The sequence below is a fragment of the Mytilus californianus genome, unplaced genomic scaffold, assembly GCF_021869535.1.
Source record: "Mytilus californianus isolate M0D057914Y unplaced genomic scaffold, xbMytCali1.0.p SCAF_4, whole genome shotgun sequence".
NCBI lineage: Eukaryota > Metazoa > Mollusca > Bivalvia > Mytilida > Mytilidae > Mytilus > Mytilus californianus.
Window position 1 is genome coordinate 44847304 of NW_026262690.1, and position 13820 is coordinate 44861123.

Consider the following 13820-nt stretch of genomic DNA (forward strand, 5'->3'; position numbering starts at 1 on the left):
TTTTTGTTTGTTTATGAACGCCATAATTTGTTCTACCTCAAAGAAAGAGGTTCAGTGCCTAGGGCTTTACTTCATACTTCAGTATATCACCAATCACCCCAAAAGTAAATGAGGTATTGAAACTGTAAAGCTCCTAAACTGGCTTCCGTAGTTAACATAGTGTCTCATAGAGCATTTATTCAAAGCTTTATATAGGTTTCTTAAGTTAAAGTTGTTTAAAGCTTGACAGTTCCTAAACAGGCACTCTAATTTGACATATAATTCCATAAAGCGTATATTATGTGACAGTTATTGACTGCTCATGTAAGTAGGCTACCGTAGTTGACTTAATACTTCGTACAGCTTGAAAATTATCTGTTTGATAGTTAACCTAGTTTTCTTAAGACTACTGTCATTGATAAACCTTTATCATACACTACTCAAATCTTAAATGTGTTCAGTTATTGAAAGCTCCTAAATGGGATTTTGTTTTTGACTGCGTATTTCATGCATTATAATGTTATGAGCTATGTAAAGCTACCAATATTATTGGTAGCTTTACATAGCTCATAACATAGCTATCACAACTGACCTAGTATTTTAGTTGTGCGATTAAAGTTGTTACAAAGTAAAACAATGACATATATACTTAAACCTGACTGAAGTGCATTGACAAAAGAAATAAGATTTGACACATAGATTTTTGAATGAACATGTGATGAGTGGATTGTAGCCAATTTAATCAATAAACTCCAACAAAAATCATTAGATTAATCAGATGATTGTTATTTAATGATGACCTTTCCAAATATACAATTTTAATCTTATTATCATTTTCTTATAGAGTTGTTTTGAACAATGCAAATTGCCTTGTGTTTAATTAACTAACTCTGTCTGCACGATATGAAGACAGTAATGTATAAGGTTTTGGATGTATAAGTGAAAAAAGGTTCAAACGTTATGCTCATGGCTTCTTTCAAAATATGTATAAAAAAGTCAGCAAAGCAATAGTGCTCAGACGCATAAATACTACAACCGTATCATTGGTGCTATCTAATCGTATTGACTGTATTAAAAAAACATTGCTTAAGTACAAAATCGATATTATGTCACATATCAGAAATTTTGTAAAATTAATATAAATGTTGCATAGAATACTTGCGTTATCACTAAATGAACAGCCTGAAAGTATTCCTTTCAATTACAAGTATACAATTAAATATCGGTCAATAGAATGTGCAGGTGATCAGCTATTTGGTACAAAAATACAGTAGTAATAAAAAGTAGGATTTATATCTAAAAACTTCCAGTATTACGATTCTTCACTTTTTAATTAAACGAAAGTGGTATTTTTATTTTAACATCTTATATCTATTATGCATTGTTATTTTGTTTTATGTTTTAAAAGTTTCTTTTAGTACGGATTTCTTTGAAATAGTAACATTGTTTTAAACAGTGATTGTATCAATAGTCCGTGTATGCGGGTGCATTTTAAAACATTCAATTAATTAAGCTGTTTTGTTGTTAATGGGACTTATCAAGACCCCTGATAATCAAAACTTGAATTTTCAATGAACTAGTACACATTTTTGTTTAGGGGCCAGCTGAAGCCCGCCTCCGGGTGCGGGATTTTCACGCTGTGTTGAAGACCCATTGGTGGCCTTCGGCTGTTTTCTGCTCTTCGGTCGGGTTGTTGTCTCTTTGACACATTTCCCATTTCCAATCTCAATTTTATTGATCTATGAAAAATCAATGCTGCAACGGTTTTTTTTTCATATTATCGTTGTCGAATATGCGACAAAAGAAAGTCTTTCCAGTGCTATTTATATAGAATTTTTCAGTACAATGTTATGTCCAGAAAGAGCTGTTCCAAAGTTATGGATATCCTACTCTATCCATCCTCCATACACAAACACACTTACACCAACATTTCATTAATTGTATTGGATACTATTCATTTATCTTGTTTTTCCTTGCCAAATTGTTGAAAGATCTCCTTCTTCATTATTGAAATCTAACATTTGGTATAATATATCGGTCTTAATTTGATACAGCCAATCGGCCAGTCTCCCTCGTATGTGTATCATTTATAGAAATAAGATGTGGTATGAGTGCCAATGAGACAGCTCTCCATCATATACATACATTTAGAAAATGTCCTTTATTCATTTCGCCAAACTTAATATTACGTTTTTCATTTCACAAACGTTCAATAAAAAAAATCAAATATACTTCTTTCATTATATAAAGGTTAATATGTACAAATATCGATAAATAGGCACAAAGTATACGGAATAGTACTGTGATCACAATGTTTGTGTTATAGCCTGACTTGACATTGAGCACACTCGTTTATACATTAAGGAACAAAAATGTTAAGGATCACCAAGCCATAAATTTCATTGCATTGCATTAAGTTTTCCAGCAAGAGATTTTCTCTGACTCGAAATCAAGCTCATAGAAATTACAACTGGAACTATCTTAACTTTTGATTGATGAGGATATACTTTAACTCGTTTGATCAGTCTATGAAGTCCAAATTTGAATAATCTGTGATGTCCAAGTTTTAATAGTCTGTGAAATCAACGTTTGAAGAGTCTGTGAAGTCCACATTTGAATAGTCTGTGAAGTCTACATTTGAATAGTCTGTGAAGTCTATGTTTGAATAGTCTGTAAAGTCAACGTTTGAAATTGACTGTGAAGTCTATATTTGAATAGTCTGTAAAGTTCACGTTTAAATAGTCTGTAAAGTCCGCGTTCGAATAGTCTGTAAAGTCCACGTTTGAATTGTCTGTAAAGTCTACGTTTAAATAGTCTTTAAAGCCTACGTTTAAAGAGTCTGTGAAGTCTACGTTTGAATGGTCTGTGAAGTCCACGTTTGAATAGTCTGTAAAGTCCACGTTTGAATAGTCTGTGAAGACTACGTTTGCATAGTCTGTGAAGTCCACAATGTAAGTGTTGTTCTTGTCAAGCAAAATGCAAATGTTTAAAAATCTTATTTTGTGCCCGGTTTACCATCAAATAAATTATTTCGTGTATGAGAACATTGAAGCGCGCCATCAAAACAGAATAGTTTTTATAAACAGTTGCATTCTTTGTATTTCAAAAACTTGCAAAATAAATAAATATAAGCAAAAAACCCCACCTTTATGTAACTCAAACATAATCTATGGATTAGATTGTATAGCACATACTTCTTAAGGTAATATTTTAAACTCGAATAAAAAGGTTAATTCAACAAGGTTATAACAATAGTTCAAAACAGATTGTTCGTCACAGGCTAATTGTTCCCACAGAAGTAAGATTTAAACCTACATACCGCCATTATTGAACAATATCTTACGGTATTATCGATATTAAAATCTACCAAACATTCTTATCGAATAAGTTTATGTCTGTGAAAAACATAATATGATGTGTATCTGGACGTGTTAGACTTTTTGAATCCATCTGTTATAGAAAACTTCTAACTTCAAATTTGAAAGCGTATATTTATACACATTGTGACACTATAATTTCGGAATATATCATACATTCTATTTGTATTACGGATGTTATAGAAGGATTTATTATTAATCATTTGAATTCTAAGCAAATCTCAATGGACAAAATGCCGAATAAGCAAGGGCGGAAAAAACTGTGTTCACCGCTTGATGCTGTAACTAAAAATACTTCTCTTATTATTTCCAGAGAAATTACTAATGAAAAGTCTGCTACAACACTCGAAAGATCACATACGATGTCGCTCTTTAAAGATTCTTATTTCAATGTAAATGAAGCACCTTCTTTGCCAGAAGACAAAGAATACCACGTTTTCTTCAGCTACGAATATGCAAATAGTGACAGAAACTGGGTGAAAGCTGTAGTTCGAGAACTAGAAAATAAAGGTTTCAAGTGTTGTGTCTATGAGAAGGATAAAAATCAGAGCCAATCATTTTCTTCAAACATTCAGCATTTCATTGACAAATCCATGCGGATTGTTATAGTTCTATCGAATACTTACATAAACGGTGATTGGGCAAACATGGAAATGGAAATTTTGTCTCGAGGAAACGTCAACGATTTAGTCTTCATTCCCGTATTGATCGAACCTTGTAATATTCCGCCGTTTCTGAAAGACTGTATGTTCATTAACGCTACCTGCAAGCAAGTTAAATGGTGGGATCAATTTCTAGAACTGATTCGAGGCGCTTGTCCTCCTTTGCCTCCAAAGAAAAAGTATCACGCGTTTTTTGCACACACACCTAGAAACAAGTCGTGGGTTGCAGATGTTGTGAAAATGCTTGAATCGCCAAAAGTTGGAATAGTGTGCTGTTATCCCGCCAGAAATTTCAAAAAAGGACAATCAAAACGAGAATCAATAGAGCATGCATTGAGACGTGCAGCAAAGGTAGTTGTCGTCATCTCTGATGATTTTGTCAACCAAGAATGGAGAAGATACTATGAAAATAAGGTTCGCAGTAAAGATATAATCCCTGTTATTGTTGAAGATAGTTTCATCCCACCTGCTCTGGACGAATGTGAAGCAATAGATGCAAGATCGGACGAGTTTCATTGGTTACCAAGCCTATTTTCAGCTATTACGGACAGTGGTCAGTACGATATTTGTTAGTGCAAAGGTGTTTTAAATAGTTTTGCCAATGATTCTTTAGAACATTTGGTACTCGCCCTTATAATTTGTTTCTATTCTAGTTTTTTCGTGTTTTTAAAATTTACCTTCGATGCACTTCCAAGTCGTACAGCTTAATAAAACCCGAAATCTACACAATACGGTAGAGGTGGTAGAAAATGTTTATCCACAAATTGTCCAGAATTTTACTACGAAACAAGAAATCCAGATATGTTGTAGCCAAATCTTAAAACATGCAGTTACTCTTCGCCGCCTTCAGATCAATAGACGCTGTATTGATGAAGCATAAAGGAAAAAGCAGTGGGCCTTGTTCCTCCATTTGGGTCAAAAAATTTTAAAAATGTGATAAAACCTAGTAGAATTGGAATATCAAATAGTCTTTTATCGAGTACTCTTTTATTGTTTTTTTCATGTCTTTGGTTTTTGTTAGTTTTTTTTTTGTGTGTGTGCTTTGTGTCGATCTGAGTAGTCAATCCTTTTTCAACTGACTTTTACAGTTCTTTCTTTTGTTGTGCTTTTACAACAGTGCCTTAGGTGAGGGGGGGGGGGTTGAGCACTAGCAAACATGTTTTACCCCACCACATTACGTAATTACCTTTTGCAGTCAAGGATTCTGTAATATTCAGTTGGTTGCTTTCTATCATATTTGTTTTTCGTTTATTTTTTTCAACACGAACATTGATTTTCTCGTTTGAATTGCTTTACATTTCGTCATGTGGGACCTTTTATAGCTTGGTTCCCTCCGTATGATATTCAGTATGCCTTCGGAATATACAAATATTGTCAAACTTGTCAAATAATGGCCAGGTACCAGTCTAAACATTTTAGAACTTACCATATGGTTGAAGGCAATGCGTTGACCTTTAGTTTCTTAAGTCTACGCCATTTAGTCTCTGGTAAATAGTTGTCTAATTGGCAGTCATACCAAATCTTCTTATTTTTATATATTAATGACATGGATTTAACAGCACAGGGTTATGCTTTTTCTCAGACAGTATATGACGTCTGTACACTAAATCAGCTATATTGTACTGAGCGATAATTTATTCTTGGAGACCATTGCTCTTTGGTCGTGTTGTTGTCTCTTTGACACATTCCCCGTTCCATTCTTAATTTTATTTAGTAATATGAGTAGTCTTAAATGGGTACTTTGTGTCTTTTAACTTTATGTTAGCTGTTTTTGTACTTCATGCTAATCTGACGAGTAAAGCAATTATGAACTGAATGTTACAGTTTGTTATTATTTGTGGTGTTACATCACTGTCCTACTAAAGGGGGGAGGGGTTAGCGTTCACAAACATGTTTATCCCCGCCACATTTTATATGTGCCTGTCCCATGTCCGGAGCTTGTAATTCAGTGGTTTTCGTTGGTTGCTGGCCGTCATAATTTTTGGGACGTGGATGTAAGCAACTAAAGGTCACCGTACGTTAAAGTGAAGTGTAAATTATCTGGTATCTTCCACATGAAAAAAACATAACATTTTTGTTTTGGATAGGTTAACTTTTAATTTCCAGTTTTTACAGTATTCATGAAAAATACTAAACTGTGTTTAAAGATCTTGTGGTGTATCGGATATCAAAACAGCATCATCTGCATATAATAATAATAAAAAGGTATTTAGAAATACATCAAGTTCAAGTTCTATTTCTTCTGTAACAGTGAAAAGACCTCTACAGTTTTTTGTAAACATTAAAATCCCAATCATTTAAAATTACTGCAAACAAAAAAGGGGACATGTTTTCCCCTTGCATAACCCCATTATTAGACGGAAAATAATCAGACATACTTTTGTTAAAAATAGTATTTGATTTTTAATTTTTATGGCCTCGCAACAAAGTTGTCGGGGCCATATAGTTTTACCCTTGTCCGTCATTCCGTCATTCCGTCATTCCGCAACAAACCATTATACGGACTTTTTTTCTAAACGCCTTCAGATATTGGGCTGATTTTTGGTATGTGAGTTAACCATGATGAGTTACAGGTCAAGTTTAAGTTTCGTTCCGCTCTGCTAATTTTTGCCGAAATTACGGGCTTTGGACTTTGATAAATTGTTGAAAATCATAGTTATACGGCTTTTTTTTTCTAAACGCCTTCAGATATTGGGTTGATTTTTGGTATGTGAGTTAACCATGATGAGTTACAGATCAAGTTTAAGTTCCGTTCCGCTCTGCTAATTTTTGCCGAAATTACGGGCTTTGGACTTTGATAAATTGTTGAAAATCAGTTATACGGACTTTTTTTCTAAACGCCTTTAGATATTGGGTTGATTTTTGGTATGTAAGTTAACCATGATGTGTTACAGATCAAGTGTAAGTTTCGTTGTGCTCTGCTGATTTTTGCCGTAATCATGGGTTTTGGACTTTGAAAATTGTTGAAAATGACAGTTATGCGGACTTTTTTTCTATACGCCTTCAGATTTTGCACTGATGTTTGATATGTGAGTCTACCATGATGAGTTACAGATCAAGTTTATGTTTCGTTCCGATATGCTGATTTTCATGTCGTTTCAACACATCTTCAGTACATCTACTACCTGTTTGCTGATAGTTATTTAACTACTCATTGATCAAAGAAATTTTTCATCAAACTAGTATTGGTCTCGAGAGCTGGATACTATCCATGCGTGTTTGTGTCCACGTGTGTTGTTGAAATTGCAGATTTTAAAACTTTTTGAGACGGGGCCATTCGTGTCGTTCCGACACATCTAGTTTTTACATGTTTTGTATCACATCAAACATTTTCCCATTTTAACAGTAACTTGTGTCAAAGCCCATCCCTTCTAATTTTTCAAATCCGGTATCAAATATCTAATATCAAATAGACTAAATTTTCATAAATATCGATATGCTGATTTGAAGTTTCTTTTATATAAAAAAGAAGATGTGGTATGATTGCCAATGAGACAACTCTCCACAAGAGACCAAATGACACAGAAATTAACAACTATAGGTCACCGTACGGCCTTCAACAATGAGCAAAGCCCATACCGCACAGTCAGCTATAAAAGGCCCCAAAATGACAATGTAAAACAATTCAAACGAGAAAACTAACGGCCTAATTTATGTACAAAAAATGAACGAAAAACAAATATGTAACAAATAAACAAACGACAACCACTGAATTACAGGCTCCTGACTTGGGACAGGCACATGCATACAGAATGTATTCATTTATAACAGCATCTTCGCCACTAGTCTTATCATTTTTTTTTTCTATACATTTCATTTTTTTCCTTGTTTTAATTTAAAAATTCACATCTTAATTCAGTTGGTTTACCTGATCTCCAACGAGCAGTGGTAAATCAACTCCATTATCATTCGTAGGAGCTAATTCTAATAAATAAATAGTGTTCTCCCAGACTTCAGTGACAATAAATTCACATGCAACGGATTTAGTGGAATTGGTTGGACTTAGTATGCTATTTTTTATTTAATTCACATTAGTTGTTCAGACAGACTAGACACACATTAGTTGTTCAGACAGACTAGACAGGCATTAGTTATTCAGAGAGACTAGACACACATTAGTTGTTCAGACAGACTAGACACACATTAGTTGTTCAGACAGACTAGACGCACATATTTCAAAAAGAAAAACCAACCGCTTTGGATTATACCAGTTAATCCTTAACGACAGTTAATAATTTTAATAAGATTATGATTTCACTTAAATTTAAAGTAAACAAGTTTACATTTACACTACCGCAATGATTTTGATTACCGAAAATTGTGTTTACACAAGGTTCTATAGAAATTATTGAGAATGTTATTCCTATTTCAGAGTATTCTTATTTGTACAGAAACTGTTTTTTGCATGTAAAGACCTAAAATTTAATAGAAGTTAATTGGCATTATGCCTTATCTTTTCATTTTCATAATTCTGATAAATATTTTTTTTCAGAATTGATAATATGTCTGTGATAAGATAAGCCTTATGCAAATATCCATTCATCTTTGGTCTGTTCGCCATTTTTTTCCACTGTAGTTTGAACACGCTTTCAACTTAAATGATCCACAATCATATATTGTCACTGTGTATCATCACCGCCGGATATAGGCACCCTTGACCTGGTTCTCTGTTCATTGTCTAAGAAAAACAACAATACTGTACAAATACCAGCGTATAGTTACCTGGGTACCTGTATGTTGGTATATGTACAGTAATGTAGTTTTTCTTAGACAATGAACAGAGAACCAGGTCAAGGGTGCCTATATCCGGTGGTGATGATACACAGTGACAATATATGATGTACCGTATTTAGATGTCGGTGTTGTTCATCTAGCTACATCGTAAAGATAAAAAAATCTAGCCACATCGTATGTGTACATATCATAACTTCTGCAGGTTGCTAGAATATTTTTTGATGTGGCTTTACGTGTACTTTAATGAACCAAGCATACCACATACATTATTTTTACAGGGTTAAAGATATTGCATACTTTTGAATACTTTGAAAATACAGTCGATTATTCACAGATTTATAATTATACTGGTAAACGTTCCTCGTAAATAATTTTAAGTATTTTTCAAAATTTCTTAATTTTATTGTTATGTCATGAATAGAACTAAAACGTTGAAAATAATATATTTTAACTAGGAGTAAAATCACATATCTTTCAACGACGTTTGTATTAAGTTTTTGAATTTCATATATTTTGGCCTTGAGCATCACTAATGAAACGTATTGTCGAAATGCGCATCTGGTCCAGAAAATGTGTACCTTAGTGTTACTATTGACCTCTCATAAATATACTTTCGATTTCCATTCAATTAAGAATTGAATGATGCTTTTTGTAAATTTATTGGGGTGTAAAAGCGTTGACTGAAACTTACATTTTTGTATGAAGCGCGGAATCTAAAAATGTGCTCACGGTCATAGCTTTAACAACCCTATAACATTACTAAAAGAAGCATTCAATACTTATAATTTCATTTTTTTGCTAGGATCATGAAAACACGATTTCTATAAAGTTTTTATTTTATTTACCTTTGCATTGACTTTATTGTTGAAGCTCGTGTCGTCATGAATTTGAAATGAAGGTTAATTTCAGAATGACGCGAGATTGCTGTTAGCCAATCGGAATAACGTATTATAATTAAACATACATGTAATGTAATTATTCAAAAACTGAATGCTTTTTTTGGTAAATTTATTTGGGTGTTAAAGCGTTGCCCGAAGTACATTTTGTATGATAACACAATAAACGAAAACACATACGACAAACAGCAACCAACGACAACTACTAAATTACAGGGACAATCACGTATAGAATATGGCGGGGTGAAACATGTTTGTGAGCGCTCAAACCTCCCCAAACATGAAACAATCGTGTAACGGCATAACATAAGAACAAACTAAAAATCAGTAGGAACTGGCTCGACTCATCAGATTGCAACGAAGCACAAACAACAACTTGCATAAAAGCAAAAGACCAAAAGTACCGAGCTAAGATTACTCTCAGTTACTGAAAGCTAGTTCGAAGCCAATAACAACCCACAACTAATAGTTAAATCATGTTCTCCCAGACTATGTGTAGGTTTTTTATTGTGTGTTTTATCTGCACATTATATGTTATACAAGGTCCCAGGCTAGCAATATCATGGATGGGGAATAAATAAATAAATTTTAATGTAGAAAATGCTCATGAGTAATAATGTAACATAGTTTATAGTTTCAAGCACATTACTGATAATTGTTTACTTAGATAAAACTAAATTATTGACTTATATTATTCAGATGAATATGACACTGATTTTACAATTAATTAGACCTTACTTGCATTTTCTTTTAGATATAAAGTTTGTGTCTTTTCTTTAAAAAAAAATACATCTAATTAATCCTTAATAATTAATCTTTGGCACATAACTTAAAATAATTCTATGTAGTGTAGATCGAAAGTTATAATAGTTAGATTATCGAATGGATGCTAATATTGGTGTATGAAGTTGTGTACTAAGCAGTGTCATAGAATAATTTGTCTATAATAATTCAAGATATATTAACCATGTTAACTGTGGTCCGTTAAGATTGGCATTAAAGTGGAGGTGATTCCAGTAAAATTTACACCTTCGTGTGTAATTGTTTGTAAGTCATGACAGTTGTTTACCATGCTGGTATTGTATCAAATTATACTCGTTAATGCATGTCTTAAGAATTGGAATAATAGTATTTGGCTGAAAAAGGGAAGGAATCATCTTTGATATTAATACACGGATTGTATCAAATTTTATTCTATTACTTATACGAGAATAAGATACTGATAAAATATGTTCGTAATTTTTATCAACTGCTTACATTTAATATCTTTCCTTTCAACATTAATTCATAAGTAGTAATATTCTATAAATTTTGATATACAAAGGAACTATATGCAAAATTTAGTAATTGCTGATCTTTTTTCTTAATTCATGGGCAAAAACCATGTCAAAAGTTAGCAGTAGATCATTTAAATGTTGATTAAACGTTCTGCATGTCATAAAACACACAATTAGTTTCATATTATGGCTTCAACTCATAATTCTACACCATCTCTAAACCCGGAGTAACCCCATTGACCTAACATGACTGGATTAAACACAAAACAGGTGGAAAGAAAACTTATTCAAGGTAAAACATTGAAATTTGTTCTGTCCATTCAATGACATTCAAATGTTAAACTGAAAAAAAAACTTGTTCAAACTTAACTACGTATGTGTTCCTTCAATTGCAGTATATGTGCCATCTGTGACAAGTTTATCCATAGAAGGTCCTGACTACGCCTCCAGTAGTTTATCCGGTAAGTTTTTCCAGAGAAGATACTAAGTCGCTCCTGTAGTTTATCCGGAAAGTTTTTCGTGAGAAAGGTCCTGTCTACGCCTCCAGTAGTTTATCCAGTAAGTTTTTTTCTAGAGAAGGTCCTGAGTAAGCTTCCAGTAGTTTATCTGGTAAGTTTTTCCAGAGAAAGTCATAATTCGCCTCCTGTTATTTATCCCGGTGAGTAATTCCAGAGAAGGTCGTACGTCGTCTCCTATTATTTATCCGGTAATTTTTTCCAGAGAAGGTCATAAGTCGCCTCCTGTTATTTATCCCGGTAAGCAATTCAAGAGAAGGTCATAAGTAAGTAATTCCAGGGAAGATCCATAGTACTTCCAAGTAGTTTATCCGGTATGTATTTCCAGAGAAAATCCTGAGTACGCCTCCAATAGTTTATCCGGTAGGTAATTCCAGAGAAGGTTCTGGCTTATCTGGTGAAAAGACGTCACTAACGTCACTAACGAGTCTAAACAAACAAGGAAAAATCGCGGCATGGGCTTAAAAACAGAACAATGTACAAATGGGAAAATAAACGCAGCATGACCTTAAAGCAGAACAATTTAAACTTTTTGGAATATAAAAACGAAGCATGGACCTAAAAGAAAAACAATGTAAACATTATGAACATAAACGCAGCATGGGCCTAATAGCAGAACCGTGATGTAATAACTTAGTTTCAGTAAAAAAGTTAATTAGATAATACGTTTCTATTTAATTATTCAAAGAACAGAATTCTGTTTGAATGGTAACCTCATGTAATTTATATCCAAAGCGCACAGTAGAAAAAGTCTTCAACTAAATACACAATTCTTCCAACATAATCCACCGCGTCACTTGATAGTTGAAAACACTTATTAATAAATGATAACAGTTTATGTGTTCAAAAATTGCTACCTTTAAATTTCAAGACTATATTCTATTTAAAGTTTAATCTGAAGGCATGTTTGTTTTTTTACCATAAATATGATACTAAATGAGTAATATCTATTTTCAGGGTTAAACCGTAGGTTGTATGAAAATATATTTTCAAAGTAATTGTCATTGTCCCAAGTAAAACTTAGTGTTGTCAAACTTTTTTTTTCTGCAATAACACCCTTTGGCCATAAGTATTTGTTTATTCATTTAGTTTGAAAACAAATACACAGCTTTTTATTTTTATATAAAAATACACTTTACAGGGCCTCTTTTAATGAGCATAAGGTAAATCATCAAATGAAATTTTCATTTTCCAGTGATTGAAATAAAAAAAGTTTTTTTTTTTTTTCGTAGATGTTCAGTCTGCTTTAACGTCTATTTTGTGACAATTTACTATGCATGATGACGATTGTATTTGAAATTTGGTCATTTATCACATACACACACACACACACACACGCACACGCACACGCACAAATATGTATGTACATATTTCAAATGTTATATTTCTTATATTTTTAGATGATAGCGAAAAGAGTCAAACAATATCTGATGTCCACGTTTAAAAACATTTAGAAAGAAATCATGCCAGCTGATTTTTATTATTAAAAAAAAACACACAGACAGAAACCAGGAAAATATGTGATTGAAAGTAACTGTAAAGTAAAATGTATGGAAAATTAAACATATTTGGCAGTCATACTTGTGTGGGAGGAAATAGAAGATAAACTACAAAAGGATGTTGTTAATAGAATATGACGTTATTTCAGCAATTTATAATTGATTGTTAATATATGTTTTTGTTAAATACATCTGTCTTGTTTTTATGTATATTGTGAGATTCAAAATGATATACACGTATTTTTATTTTATTACCTTTTGCAATGCAGTAACCTGTATAAACCAGAGAAAAATTCAAAACAATCCATTATAATATTAAAAAACAAGGATGATCAACCTGAGGTAGAAAAAATGCAAATTTACCAATATTTGATAAATCAGTACAAGTAATTATTAAAAGCGACCACAAATGAAAATAACAAATTATTGTATTTTATTAAGCTTTAAATATTTATAGATCAGTTTACATTCGATTGACTGATAAAATAATAAACAGACCTTTTGAATAAACTTATACTAAAAGCTTAGCAATTTAACACTGTATTACGATCATGATAATACATTGTTTTTATCGTTACTACAATGATTTTGTTACTAATGAATTAGAACATAACGAAATATGTACTAAAAATTTATGAACATATCATGTCGATGCTTATATTTTTGCATTGCATAAGGTCATGTTTTTCTCAGACTGTGTATTAACATTAAAGAAGAGCTTCGCGCATGATATGCCCGTCGCCTTTTTAGTTCGTCTTTATGATTTATATGATCAACTAGAAATAATGTGAGCACTGCTCAAATAAACCCCCTCCAAAAAAATAGACATAAACACTCAGGGGTACCCATTGACACAAAACAACGATTTTTCAACGAATAAA

The 13820-nt window shown here is 32.6% G+C and overlaps 1 protein-coding gene across 5 annotated transcripts in view; it reads left to right on the forward strand.

The window, feature by feature from the left end:
• The window catches only part of LOC127738082 (uncharacterized), a 33045-nt gene extending 19866 nt beyond the window's left edge, over window positions 1-13179 (forward strand). For 4 of the 5 annotated variants that reach the window (XM_052249177.1, XM_052249175.1, XM_052249174.1 and 1 more), the window contains exons 2-4: window positions 3670-4571; window positions 11321-11386; window positions 12841-13179. In XM_052249177.1, the coding sequence (XP_052105137.1) occupies window positions 3719-4571; window positions 11321-11386; window positions 12841-12884 (963 nt within the window). In that variant the 5' untranslated portion in view covers window positions 3670-3718 and the 3' untranslated portion in view covers window positions 12885-13179. Of the gene's footprint in view, window positions 1-3346; window positions 4572-11320; window positions 11387-12840 lie in introns of those variants that run through there. The other variant, XM_052249173.1, reaches the window with a different exon arrangement.
• The last annotated feature ends 641 nt before the right edge of the window (window positions 13180-13820 follow it).